The following is a 14974-nucleotide window of genomic DNA, read 5'->3' on the forward strand; positions in this document are numbered from 1 at the left end:
GTGGAACCGGTAGTCTGGATTCTTGACAGCGGATCGTCAAGACATATGACCGGAGATAGAGCCCTGCTATCAAATGTGGTTGAGAAAGCTGGCCCAGTGGTTACCTTGGAGATAAAAGCAAAGGTTTAACTGAGGGATATGGTTGTTTGCAAGCTGGTAATGTTATCATTGAACTCAAACTTCTTTCAACATTAGTGATTTCTTATTTCAGTTAAATCTTTTGAAATCACTATTGTACATCATTTCTCTCAAAAGATTAAATGTATAATTTTCATTCATTATAGATCTTAAGTACATTTTATCTCTATATTGCCATATGTTCTGTGATACAGGTTCAGTCTCCAATGGCTTTCTTTCATTGACAGTCATGTGGTTGAAAACCCATAACATCTATCCCAGACTGTAAAGACAAACACAGAAACAGAACCAACCAACACTCTCTTACCACTAAAATGAAGTATGAATGAGCGTGAGGGAGATAATGTCTTAGTGCACCACATAAGGAAGGTTCTAAAGTTAACCCAGCAACTCTGTCTCCTATAAAGATGAGTAGTATTTAAAATCGAGACAACTGCTAGCCCCCATACATCTTCTCAAAAAGATATAATGGCTGAAAAAGGCACAAAAACAGTTACTAGATTCATCCTCTCAACAAGGTGCATCTATTGATATTTGCCTGTTGGCCAGGGTATCCGATGTAGTGTCACCACCTCAAACATAAACAATTTTTGATGCACAAGAAAGGTTTTACACACAAAGGAGGAGTTGACGAAAACAAGAGTTTCGACCATTTTAAGGTCAGATTCGATTGTTCAAGGTTCTTTAATGGACCAATTGCCTTTACAGGTGTTAGGAGGGGATACTGATCCAATAGTGTCTACCTCCCCCAAGCTTAAATCCCCTGGATGTATCTGCGGATAGTGGATCTGACATAGGTGCAGATCGGTAACTTGTTGACAATGATTTAGATATTACCTGATGAGTCACAAGGAAATGTCTTCACAGACATTAGAAGGGAACTTTGATCTTTATGCTAAATTTGTTGGATCATTGTTTACCTTCCCAGAATTCAAATCTGGAACCCTAAAAGGGAAACTAGCAACTTGTAGATTATGACTCAGATTCATCTGACGAGTTTAACAAGGATGGGGATTTGCGAACTCCCATTGCACCACCTGTGACCTACTTAAGGATGGCTAAGGTGATTTTCCTTGCAGGTACAGCTGAATTTTGGAGCTATGAGAGGAGTGATACACTTGTGAGAATGAGTGTAAACACGAGTGGAGAGAAGAGTGAAACACATGTGAGGTACACTAAAACAGAATCTCACACTCAAAGTGAGGAAGAAAGAGAAACTACTTGTTATTTCTTTTCCAACCAAGTGGAATATGAGAACTCCTTCAGACAATGACATACATTTCTTCTCTAAGGGGGAGATAAAAGCTTAAGTAATAGTTTGGAGGATTCCTCAACTAAGGGGGAGAAATAGCAGGGAGGAAGAAAAAGATCCTACATATGTACACTACACCACACCATTGTTGTTTGTAACTACGGATCCTATTGTACGAGAGAGGTGGAAAACACAAGGTGATTTCCTAGTAATCAGAAGAAGTGGTTTGGTTCATCACTATTCTTCATAAAGGAAGAAGCTATTTTCCAAAAGGGGAGTACCATTGGTTTTTATCTGCAGATCCTATTGTACGGGAGATGTGGTAAACGAAGGTGATCTCCTTTAAGCAGTTGATTCTCATAGGGGGGGAAGCAAGAGAGATATGCGCTTCTCAACAGGAAATGTGATTGTACAAAAGAATATGAAACTACTTGAAGATATGTTCAGTCTAGAGGAACATCTATTTGGAATCTGGAAAATGTTAAATCTAATCCAGAACTTTTCTGCTATTTACTTTGCATTTCTGATTACATCTTTTTCTTATTTGTTAGTTGAGTTATCCTCTAGATATTTGTTCTTATTGTCTAACAAAAAAATAGGGGGAGATTGAAAGGCATATGTCATAGCCTATTTGTTTATTCGAGGATTTAACTCAACTCAAATAAGAATGTAACAAGTAAATAGTGGATCTACCGTCAAAGAGATCTCACAAAGTAACATATGTCAAAAGATTCGGAAACAATGTTCATCTACAGACTTGAGGAATTAATTCACTGGAAGAAGTTCAAAAATTGATCAAGCCTCAGTGATATAAATCAAGATTGTGGATTTAATCAAGTGACAGAGATCTTGTCAGGGTATCAGATAATTACAAAGATTTAATCTGAAGAAAATCAAGTTATCAAAGTCAAGACATGAAGAAACGTCACGAAAGTTAGTCACTAATGAACCAGACAGTACATCGAGTGTCAACATTGAAGTGGTGGAATTGATTCATAATTGACAGTGATTTTTAGAAGATTTTCAGAAGAATGGTTGTTGTTGAAGAGTAGTATAAATTCTCTATTAATTAATTAAGTCATATAGTTTAATTAAGAAAATAAATTATATCTGCAAAGATTAATTTATTGATTAATTGAATTAATTGATTAATTAATTCTGAATTAATATTATGAATTTTCAGAATTTATTTTGAATTTATATTCAATATTAATTCAGCATGACAATCAATTGAACTGGTATGACAATCTGGATTGTCATACCGAAAGTCATACTAGTTCAACAGATTGTCATGCCGAAAGTTCTACCAGCTATGGGATTGTCTTGCTAGTTCAACAGATTGTCATGCCGATTGTCTTGCTAGTTCAAGTGATTGTCTCACCGATTGTCATGCCAGTTCAAAAGATTGTCTCACCGAAAGTCATGTCAATTCTCAGATAGTCATGCTAGTTCAAGTGGATTCTGTTGATTGAATTTAAAAAGACAAGAAGAGCAGCAAACAATTAACAACACAGAATACATTCAAAAAACTCAAGAACAGAAGCAGCCGCCCAAAATATTTCATCTCTCTTCTGAATTCAAGATTATCAATTTCTAGTTTTTAAGTTAAATCGAAACCACTAGAAATCATTCTCTTGTTCTTGTGTAACTATCTAGCGGATCAAAATCCCTAGAACTTAATCTCAAATTGCTTTTAGCATTTGATCCTTTTTATTGCAAAAATAGAAAAAGTTCATGTCGAATTTATTCTAGATTTGTGATAGTTAATTTGAGATTAATCCCTTGTAATCGATACCGTTGTTGTAACACCTTTCAAGTTTAATAATAGTTTTATTTAACTTGAATTTTGTTTCAATTTTTTATTCCGCACTAAATTCGATTAAACGGTATAGTTTGTATTCAACCCCCCCTTCTACAAACATATTGGGACCTAACAATAAGTACCTTTATAACTAATAATATAAATATTTGTGGTTGACGAGATTCAAACCTGAGAACTTGTGGAGTGTATTTTTTTAGTATTTGAATCTAACGACTCTAATTATTTAATGAAGAAGATCCAACTATCGTGATGGAACGCACTCCGATTATTATATAGACTAGTAGATAACCCGTGCGAAGCACGGGCCGAGATCAAAATATTAATATTAAATAATGATTATAAAAAATTATTTAATTTTTTATTAAAATATATAATAAATAAAATTATACGATTATTACAATTTTTATTTTTATATTATATGTAGTTTTCATCAACTCAAATCTTATTAGAACAACAAACTTAACGTTATTTGGTGTTCAAAAAGACATAACTAATATTTTACATCGAAATTTTAGTCACAACACGATTAATGGATAATTTAACAAAAAATAAAATCAACATTACTAAGTAATTGCATATTAAATTTCTTATTGTTAGCTGAATTTGTGTTTTTATATAGTTTGCGATTGCATAATTTTTTCTAATAAAATATTCATTATGTATGTATAAATTTGCATTTGGTGCTAAAATAGAATTCTGTAGGTATGAATCTAGAAAATACAATGTATATACGATTCCGTTTATATAAAAACGTTATAAATATGTGGTATATAAGTATAAAAAAATGGGTAAAATATTACATATAGAATTATAAGTCATATATGAATAAAAAATAAAAAATATGGTATATTTAGAGCTATAACAAGATTTAAAAAGGGGTGAAATCAAAAGTTCGTAAAACCGAAAAGGGGCGAAACCAAAGTATCCCTTAAAAGATGGTTTCCTTATTAATTAAGAATTACATTGTTTAAAGGATTCCAATTTATTACTTTAATAAAAAATAAAATAGAATTCTACGAAAAATAGAAATATCGTAATTATAATATAATTTCAATCTATATTTTGTTAAAAAAAACAACATAGAGTTCTACATGAAAGAAAAATATAGGCGTGAAACCAAAATACGGCGTAACCGTACTAAGATGAAACCAAGTACTCTATCAAGAAATAATTTAGAGTTCTATGAAAATAGATTGTAATCATATTACGGTTTGAACAATTTTATTATTTTTCTATTGGTGAAACCAAAATACAGTTTTTATTATATTCATATCATTTTATTAAATTGGAATTCCACCAACAAATTAAAAAATTCTAATTTAAAAAATTCCAATTTAAACACATGGCATATTTACGTGGTCGTGGTTTATATTTCTCGAAACATTTTTAGTTGAGTCAATTTATGAACTTATTTATTTTAAAATATAATTAAAAATAGGATTCAAACCTATAAAAATAATAAAAAAAAGCATGGCTTATAAAATTTTAAAAATAAGTAAAAATAATACATATAGAATTATAAATCATATAGGAATAAAAAAGTATAAAAATAATACACTTAAAATTATAACATAAATCGTAAAAAATGAAATCAAAAAATAAGTGAAACTAAGTTAAATAACAGATTTATGACTTCGTAGACATTTAGACAACTCTATAACCGAGTCGTATTCTAATTTAAAGAGTTTGAGCTTGTTTCAAATTTATGACTGAACTTAATTTGTCAAACTCTCGAGTTTGAACTAGTTGAACAGTCCCTGGCCCCATTTTCAGTTTTTGGAATGCGGAGGAATCATTGATATTTGTAAAGAGCTGGTGAACAGTGTTGTATACATTTGGACAGCTCTATAACCTTCTCTCCTACAAACAAAGTTTTTTCCAAAAGTTGTACGAGACTATAATGACAACGATAGTTCCTTGTTTATTAGAACATGACTGCAATATTCAACAGAAAAGAAATAGAAACCTGAATGTGTTTTACAAGCTTTAGGCTTGTTCATTGAAAAGCCTTTTTCTGCGATATTTCTAAGTTTTATGGAGTTTGTAGAGCAGCTGGAACTTGCCAGGATTTTCCGGTTCTCTGTTTTGAGAGATGTACTGATGATAATATAGAATCAATACATATGGCTTTTATTAAGAGAGAGTTGCCACATAAGCTCATGATAGGATATAAATAGTTTATATTCAGAATGACGGCTGTTAGTTAGCTGTTATATGTATGTAATGTTTTAGCAGATTAGTATAAATACTCTTGTAACAAACTTGCTTCATTATTAAGTCATTTCAATATATTCAGATCTATTTCCAGATTAGTTCCTCTACAATGTCTTCTTCATTTCTTCATCATAATACATAGTTTTACATACTTTTATGTTCATCATGAACGTTATATGGTATCAGAGCATAGAGATTCAAAAGCACGAATTGCAGAATCGAGGTGTTCTTGTTGTTTCCGCATCCTTTTTAGCTACAAATCAGGTTTAATCGAGGTAATTTTCCTTTTCTCATATTCATCATGTTTTTGTGTACGGATTGTGTATTTTTGAAGCTGTAAAATCTTCAATTAGGTCAAAATCTGTGAGAATGAGATCTACACATCATACTAATAAGATTAGTTACGCAAATATGTTAACGAATAATACTAATATTCATGGCCAAACCTCTACTGATCAAGCTGATACTTCTATTACTTCTACTCCACCTGAACACACAAATTCAACTACTTCTGGTGAAATCTCAATTGAGTCTAATCTTCATCCATTGTTTTTACAAAACATAGATCATCCTGGCTTAATTTTGATATAAAAAAAGTTGACTGGCACAGAGAATTTTGGTCCCCGAAAAAGATCAATTTCTATTGCTTTATCAGCTAAGAACAAATTAGGTATTGTTAATGGTATTGTTGTTAAGCCAGATGATGATTCTCCTCTTAAGGCTCACTGGGATAGGGTAAATGACATGGTAATCAGTTGGTTTCTTAATACAATTTCTGATGAGATTAGTAATGGCATGAATTTTGTTAATTCTGCTCAAGAGGTTTGGGAAGAGTTACATGAACAATTTTCTAGTGTCAATGGACATCGAGTTTATCAAGTCTTAAAGGACATTCATACTTTTGATCAAGCTAACAAATCTGATGAGTTGTATTATCATAAGTTGAAGAACCTCTGGGATGAATACATTGCTTTGGAACCTATTGTTGCTTGTAAATGCAAGTGCCCTTGTGGAGCACATAAATTTCAGGAAGATAGAGAGCGGAGAAAAAGGTTGATTCAGTTCCTTATGGGGCTACATGAGTCTTATGCAGCAGCAAGAGGTCAGATTCTTATGAGCAGAAAAATATTTTCATGAAAAACCACATGTCTGCTAACAAAAAAGGAATGATTATTAATATTGAGCAACTTATAACCTTTTTTAGCATGAGGATAGCCAACAAAAATAGACTTAACAGCTCTAGGAGCAAGCTTATCTGTGTCATGAATTGATGCATAGCACAAACATCCAAAAGCCTTAAGGAAATTATAGTCAGGTTTGGATTTATATAAAACTTCAAAAGGAGTTTTATAAGAAAGAACTGGAGTTGGCAACCTATTTATAAGGTAGATAGCTGTTAAAATACACTCACCCCAGTAAGTTGGTGATAAACCAGATTGAAATCTCAAGCCCCTAGCTATTTCAAGTATGTGTTTGTGTTTCCTTTCAACTCTAGAGTTTTGCTGAGGAGTGTAAGGACAAGAAGATTGATAAGTTATTCCCAAATCAGAAAGAAAAGTTGAAAATTGAGAGTTAAAAAACTCTGTCCCATTATCAGATCTGATGGACTGAATATCAGTATTAAAATAGTTTTTAAAATAAGCAACAAATGTTCTAAAAATCTGAAACACATGTTGTTTTGTTGGCATCAAAAAACCCCAAGTAGCCCTAGAATGATCATCTATTAAGGTTAAAAAATATTTGCAACCAGTAGTAGTTTGAACATTATAAGGACCCCAAAGATCCATATGTACTAAAGAAAATGCAGTAGTAGCATGAGAAGGACTAAATTTAGAAAATGGAAGCCTGCATTGTATAGATAGAGGACAAACGGGACAATCTGCAGTACAAGTAATATCACACTTTACATCAGGAATATGTTTTATAACATGAGTAGAAGCATGTCCTAGCCTTAAATGCCATAACTTGGACATTGGCATGGCAGAAGTATTGTTTAGACAAACTGAAGGTAAAACAGTATTTGATGAACAAACAGGTAATACACTTGGAACTGAAGAAGAATTGTCCATAGATTGAAAGTAATAGAGACCATTATGTTCTCTACCAGTAGCTAGAATAATCTGATGGCTCTGGTCCTGAAATAGACATTGAGATTGAGAGAAAAACACAACACAAGCAGGAAAATCTTGTGTTAGTTTAGAAATTGACAACAGGTTGTAAGAAAATTCAGGAACAAAAAGCACACCAGTCAATGTAATGTGTGAATTAATAACAACATTTCCAGTATATTTTACCAAAATTAATTATTTATTTGGTAAAGCAACATGGAAAAATGACTGAAGAAGTGTGATATTAGAGAAAAGATTTTTATTGCAGCACATATGGCTGAAAGCACCAGTATCTATGATCCACATACTATTTGTATCAGGAGAAATGGAAGCAGTGAAACAATGAACCATACCTGCCATAGCCACATTCTTATCATCAGAATTTGAAGAAGAAACAGTGGGACACTGAGATTTATTTGCCATCATCTGTTGCATCATAAGATTCATGGTAGCCATTTGTTGTTGTAATTGCTCAATCTTAATAATCATTCCTTTTTTGTTAGCAGACATGTGGTTTTTCATGAAAATATTTTTCCTTATTTTCTGAAATCCATGACTGTTTCTTCTTCTAAAACAAAACCAGATCCTTATTCTTTTCTTGATTGGATTTCTGTTACTCCTTCTGATTCATCTGTTTTACCCAACAATTCTCCTGCTACTTCACCAAATCAATCTCATACTGCTTTACCTTCACCATCTACAACTTCAGGTATTCCTTTTGATCTTTCTTCAAAAGATACTTCTGATTTTGGTGTTTCTCCTGATCCCACACCTTATCATAATATTACTGATAATGCTGTTGTACCACCTTTACCACCTAGACAATCTTCTAGACAACTAACTAGACATGGTTGGTGGAAAGATTATGTAGTTACCCATGTTTCTCAAGATCCTAATACCTCATCTTTTGTTAACCAGACTTTAGTCCCTTATAAACATTCCACTTCCTTGTTACACCCTCAAGCCTTTACAGCCAGTGTTCAATCTGTTTATGAACCTAAACACTTTTATCAGGCTATTCATGATCCTAAATGGATTGAGGCAATGCAAAAGGAATTATCAGCTCTAGAACAGAATAATACATGGGTTCTTACACCTTTACCAGCGGGAAAAAAAGGCTATTGGATGTAGATGGGTATATAAAGTCAAATATCATGCTAATGGTCAAGTAGAGAGGTATAAAGCCAGACTTGTGGCTAAAGGTTATACTCAAACAGCTGGAATTGATTATCATGATACCTTCTCACCTGTAGTTAGGATGGTTACTTTGAGATGTTTGTTGGCTATTGCAGCAGCTAGAAATTGGGTAGTTGAACAACTGGATGTGAATAATGCCTTTTTGCATGGAGAATTAAAAGAAGAGGTTTATATGCAACTTCCTTTGGGATATCTCAGTAATGCTACCACTAGAACTTTGGTGTGTAAGCTTATCAAGTCAATCTATGGGTTGAAACAAGCATCTCGAGAATGGTTTGACAAATTGACTGTTTGTTTGATAGATGCAGGATATAAACAGTCTCTTTTTGATTATTCTATGTTCACTTACAATAAAGATTATGTTTTCATTGCTGTAGTCATTTATGTAGATGACATATTGATCACAGGCAGCAGCCCTGTACATATTGATGCTTTGAAGGTACTTCTGGACAACAAGTTTGGTATTAAAAATCTAGGGGGAATTAAATACTATCTAGGTCTTGAAGTATCTAGAGATGATCAGGGGATCTTGGTTACTCAGCAAAAGTTTATTGTTGATCTTCTTAAAGCAGCTGATATTATGGATTGCAAACCCTTATCAGTGCCGTTAGATCCACATTTGAAATTATATGATGATAACAGATCTGGGGAATTAATTGATGATCCCACTAGTTATAGAGCTTGGGTTGGTAAATTGCTTTATCTTAATTCTTGCAGACCTGACATATCTTTTTCAATGCATTTGTTGAGTCAGTTCATGCATGCTCCTAGGGTTAAACACGTGCAAGCAGCCATCAGAGTTCTCAGATACCTCAAATATACTATGGGGCATGGTTTGTTATTTCCATCAGATAATTCTTTAGAGTTGAAAATGTTTAGTGACAGTGATTGGGGAGGAAATCCTAATGATAGGAGATCTGTTGGAGGTTACTGTTTGTTCTTAGGACCTGTTGCTGTTTCATGGCGATCAAAAAAACAACTTACTTCAAGGAGCTCAGCAGAAGCGGAGTACAGAGCCCTTGCAGATGCTTCATGTGTACTTTGGATTTTTAATTTGCTAAAGGAATTTCTTTTGGTACCTTCAGGACCCTTGCCTATTTACTGTGATAACAAAGCAGCCATAGATCTAACTGCAAATCCTGTATATCATGCTCAAACTAAACATGTTGAGCTTGATTGTCATTTTATTCGTGAGAAGATTCATTCTGGATTGATTACTGTGCATAAAGTTCACACTAGAGACAATATTGCTGATATCTTAACAAAAGGACTTGGTAAGATGATGCACTGGTTTTTCTTGTCCAAATTAGGACTTTGTTCTTCTCTGTCTCCCATTTGTGGAGGGGATATCTCAGTATCATCGAAAGGGAGGGCTGATGATAATATAGAATCAATACATATGGCTTCTATTAAGAGAGAGTTGTCACATAAGCTCACGATAGGATATAAATAGTTTATATTCAGAATGACAGCTGTTAGTTAGCTGTTATATGTATGTAATGTTTTAGCAGATTAGTATAAATACTCTTGTAACAAACTTGCTTCATTATTAAGTCATTTCAATATATTCAAATCTATTTCCAGATTAGTTCTTCTACAATGTCTTCTTCATTTCTTCATCATAATACATAGTAGATCATTTCTTCATCATTTCTTCATCTTTCATGACTGAAAGATGGTAAGCAACATTTTATATTTCTACCAATTTCAGAAGATCATTGACATTTTTACTGCAAACTAAGATGTTACTGTGAATTAGTTCCTGTAGTACACAATTCTTGCTGTATTTAGAATAATAATTCAAAGTTGTTTTATTTAATTTTAGTTATTAGATATGGGTTATCAGGATTAGTAGAATTAGTTCCAAAGATTAGGATGAGTAAGTAGAAGATATTATTGTTAAAAGTTATGCGACTATTAGTAGTTATCACAATTTATTAACCTATAAAATCCTTTATCAATAGAAACAAACATCTATGAATTATCACTTACGTTCAGCAGGGTTTGAAAGGATGGTGAACATCAGTTATGAACTTAAGTTACATGTAATGCCAAGACTGGAGGAGATTGGATAGTATCACAACTGAGTAGCTTGTATGAGGAAGGAGCATATAGAGCTTCCCTAGTCATCCCTTTGCTGATACAGGTGTTTTGGAGTATTTCCGGTCAACAATAATGCATAAAAATATTTCTGAAATATAAACAAGCTAAACAAGTCGAAAATAGAGAAGCAACAAACTTCTTTATCTGGTGCTCGACCAAACATCCTGATTGCTACCGGCAACAATTACCGACAAGTAATATAGGTTTGGCATGCGTCTTCAAATTAATTTTTTGAATAAACAAATATTCTAATGTATAAAAAATGTTAAAAAAGTAATTCTATCTATTTTATCAAACCTCTTTAAAGTCCTTGCCGAAAAATCAAGCTAGTTGCCGATAGAAAAGTCATCACAGGAAAATTCCCCGTAACTACTTTGTGGAAGACTGCCTATTGAATTCAATAAATTACAATAACAAAGAACATCAAGAAGATAACAATGTTCAAATTTCCAGAAGCACACTCAACCACACAAGTGATGTAGAAATTGAAACCACAAGAAAGTTAAACAAGTGACTAATAACCACCTAAAAGTAAGAAAAAGCCATCTTACAACTCATATATATATATATATGATAAATGTATTCATGTTCTTAAATACAGCTTACCAGTAAATCTACATAGAGGTATATTGTTTAAGCTATAAAAATGCACATATATTTAAGTTTCCTAGCTCTTGCTTTTACATTGTTAGGTGTTCCATCCGGTTTGACGTTTGTTTCTGCAAGCACATTTCAAGGCAGCTATAGGAATGTAAGTTGTATTGACAGTGAGAAACAAGCTTTGCTTCTCCTTAAAGAAAGTCTCGTTGATGACCTAAATTATTTGTCATCATGGACCGGAGATGATTGTTGTGCATGGCATGGAATTGGTTGCAACAACAGAACCGGACACGTCATTCAACTTGATCTTCGAAATAGTTCTTTAAAAGGTGATCACATATATCCTTCCTTGCTTGATTTGAAGTATTTGACCTACTTGGACTTGAGTAACAACAATTTCAGCCAGATGAAAATTCCCCAATTTTTTGGGTCATTCAAGGATCTTACATATCTCAATCTTTCTTACTCCTATTTTGAAGGTTTAGTTCCTCATCATCTTGGAAACCTTTCTAAATTAATGTACCTTGATTTAAGTAATAATTACTATTTTAATGGTTTAGCCTTTAACTATTATGATAATTTCAACCTTTTCTTAAGCATTGATAGCATGAGATGGTTATCTGGGGCTCCTTTGTTGAAACACTTGGATCTCTCCTTTGTCAATCTTTCCACGGCCACTGATTGGTTTCCGTCCATTAACATGCTTTCCAATTCAATTTCTGTACTTCAACTGCGCACTTGTCAGCTACCCAACAATATCCCACGCCATGTCCCCCTTCTGAATTTGACATCTCTTGTTACCCTTGATATTGGTTCCAATCAACTGAACTCTAGTTTTCCATTATGGCTTCTTAACAATAGTGGCCTAGCACATCTCAATCTTCAGGCTAACCATTTTAATGGCCCCATTCCTGATTTGATTGGAAACTTGACATCTCTTTTTGAACTTCGACTCGATGGTAACAATTTTAATGGTTCGATCCCAGAGTCTGTTTGGAGGTTGATTTCTCTTTCTTCACTGGATTTCTCATATAACCAATTTCAAGGTTCACTTCCAGAGTCTATCGGACGGTTAACATCTCTCACTTCTCTTATTCTCGGAGCTAATAATCTTGAAGGTGTTATTCCTAAGTTGATCGGAAATTTGACTTCCATTTCAGTTCTCGATCTCTCATACAATAATTTCCAGGGCTTGATCCCAGAATTTATAGGGACTATGACATCTCTTACTTATCTTGCTCTTTCAGACAATAATTTTAGAGGTTTCATTCCTCCATCTATTGGTAATTTAACATCACTTTCAACGTTCTCTCTTTCATCAAACAACTTACGTGGTTCAATTCCACCTAAGATGAGCAATCTTACTGAACTTACAGAGCTCTGGATGGACGAAAACGAACTAAGGGGTGGTCTTCCGGAAGCATTTTGCTATCTGTCAAATTTAAGGAGATTGTTCGTTAATAATAATCAGTTGACTATTATTCCCAAATGCATTGGACAACTATCAAATTTGCATACGCTACAACTTTCTTCGAATTCATGGGAGGGTATTCTTTCGGAGCATCACTTTGCGAACCTGACAAATTTTCGCGAATTATATATTTCTACCAACTCTGATTTAGTGCTTAATGTTAGCGCCAAATGGGTTCCTCCATTTCAGCTAGGATATATCTACATGGAGTCCTTAAACCTGGGCCCCAAATTTCCCCGCTGGCTCCAAACACAAAGACAGATTAATTACATTGTCATGATAAATACGAGCATATCAGATACCTTCCCGGCTGATTGGTTTGCTAATCTCTTGTCTCACGCTTACCAAGTTGATCTATCTAACAATGACATTCACGGGGAATCATCATTAATTTCAGTAGCTTCAGCTTCGAGTGGTATGCTTCAGTTAGCACTCTCAAATAATGGGTTGACAGGTGAATTTCCAGCAATTTTATGCAATCTAACGTCCTTGATTACTTTAGTTCTCTCCAACAATAACTTTTCAGGAGAGCTACCCCAGTGCTTAGGAAACTTGAAAAGTTTGCAGGATCTCGATGTGATGAATAACAGTCTTTCTGGTAATATTCACGTTTCTTTGGGTTTTCTAAGGTCTCTCACTTACTTGAATTTGCATGACAACAACTTTCAAGGGAAACTCCCTTTGTCCTTCCAAAATTTTAAAAAGCTGGTCATACTTGATTTAGGAAAGAATAATTTGAGTGATAGTCTTCCCCGTTGGACGGTAGATCAATTACCTCGTCTACAGTTTTTAATACTCCGGTCCAACAAATTCTACGGTGAACTTCCCACACAGCTTTGCCACCATCCATCAATCCAAGTTTTGAATTTTGCACAAAATCAGATCGTTGGAAGCATTCCACTTTGTTTTGGCAATTTTAGTTCCATGATTATAGTTAACAAGAGTGATGACTTTAATCAAAAATTCGCTTGGACATATAGTAGAATGATAATAGATGATGCGAAAGGATATGAGCTAAAATACACCTCCACACTTACATATCTGACTTCCATTGATCTATCAAACAACGACATCAGTGGAGAGATTCCAGAAGAGTTGATGAATCTCCAAGGTTTACGGAGTTTGAACTTGGCGGGTAATCATCTGGCTGGAAAGATCCCTGACAAGATCGGGAAACTAAAAAGTCTGGAATATCTTAATCTCTCTAAAAATGAACTTTATGGTCATATTCCACAAAGCCTGTCAGATTTAAACTTTTTAAGCAGCCTAGACCTCTCGTTCAATGACTTATCAGGGAGAATACCCACTGGAAACCAACTCCAGACACTTAACGATCTCTCTGACTATGCCGGTAACAATCAGCTCTGTGGCCGACCTATCTTGAAGCCCTGCATTGGTGACACAGAATCACATATTGTTCCCGACAGCAATGAAGGTGATTCATATTTAGATGATAATCGTGTGTGGTTTAATGCTGGGATAGGATCTGGTCTCATGGTAGGTTTTTTGGGATTCTGCGCATCTTTGCATTTCATCAAGTCTTGGGGGTATTTTTACTTCCACTTGATTGATCAAGTCTTTAACAAGATAGGTGTTGCCTTTGCTTCACTGAGGAGAAAGTTCCAAAACTAACAGGTGACTCTTTTATGTACCTTCCCCTCACACAACACACACATGCACACACAATGAAACTCTTATGAAAATGTCATCCTCGTCTCATTGATGTTTCTTGTTCTTTTGTTCTTAGTAATTATAGCATCCATAGCTCAGTGAGTTTTTAATATCTGTAAATTTCCTAAAGATCTTTTTTGTTCGTTTGTTCCTCTGTTCCTTGTCAGTTTGATATTCCTTTTTTTTCGAGTTTTTTAATTTGTAATATAACTTTGATACGCTGATGTTATTGCTATATCCTTCAGATTTCAGTCGATTCAGGTTGGTCTTCAAGTGTTGCAGCAGTAGCCTGGGAAGAATAAAATGTTGTATAGTTCTGATATCTCCGTGTTGTAAAATGATCAGTATTTCCAGTTTTATTTATTGTGTACATCGTTCTGTGTCATTAAAGATACCTT

The 14974-nt window shown here is 34.0% G+C and overlaps 2 protein-coding genes across 2 annotated transcripts; both read left to right on the forward strand.

The window, feature by feature from the left end:
* Positions 1-5837: 5837 nt before the first annotated feature.
* Positions 5838-6563, forward strand: LOC141714330 (uncharacterized). Its single transcript, XM_074517856.1, has 2 exons — positions 5838-5940; positions 6037-6563. The coding sequence occupies exons 1-2, from the start codon at positions 5838-5840 to the stop codon at positions 6561-6563; spliced, it is 630 nt and encodes a 209-aa protein (XP_074373957.1).
* Positions 6564-11382: 4819 nt separating this feature from the next.
* Positions 11383-14957, forward strand: LOC141674580 (uncharacterized). Its single transcript, XM_074481293.1, has 2 exons — positions 11383-14540; positions 14822-14957. Exon 1 carries the CDS (start codon positions 11481-11483, stop codon positions 14535-14537), a length of 3057 nt encoding a protein of 1018 aa, XP_074337394.1. The 5' UTR covers positions 11383-11480; the 3' UTR covers positions 14538-14540; positions 14822-14957.
* Positions 14958-14974: the final 17 nt, after the last annotated feature.

The sequence above is a fragment of the Apium graveolens genome, chromosome 1 (assembly GCF_009905375.1).
Source record: "Apium graveolens cultivar Ventura chromosome 1, ASM990537v1, whole genome shotgun sequence".
NCBI classification, from domain to species: Eukaryota; Viridiplantae; Streptophyta; class Magnoliopsida; order Apiales; family Apiaceae; genus Apium; species Apium graveolens.

Coding starts and splice junctions, on each gene's coding strand:
- LOC141714330 (XM_074517856.1), top strand. CDS start 5,838: ATGTTAACGAATAATACTAATATTCATGGCCAAACCTCTACTGATCAA. Junction 5,941..6,036: donor CACAAATTCAACTACTTCTG/GTGAAATCTCAA, acceptor TGACTGGCACAG/AGAATTTTGGTCCCCGAAAA.
- LOC141674580 (XM_074481293.1), top strand. CDS start 11,481: ATGCACATATATTTAAGTTTCCTAGCTCTTGCTTTTACATTGTTAGGT.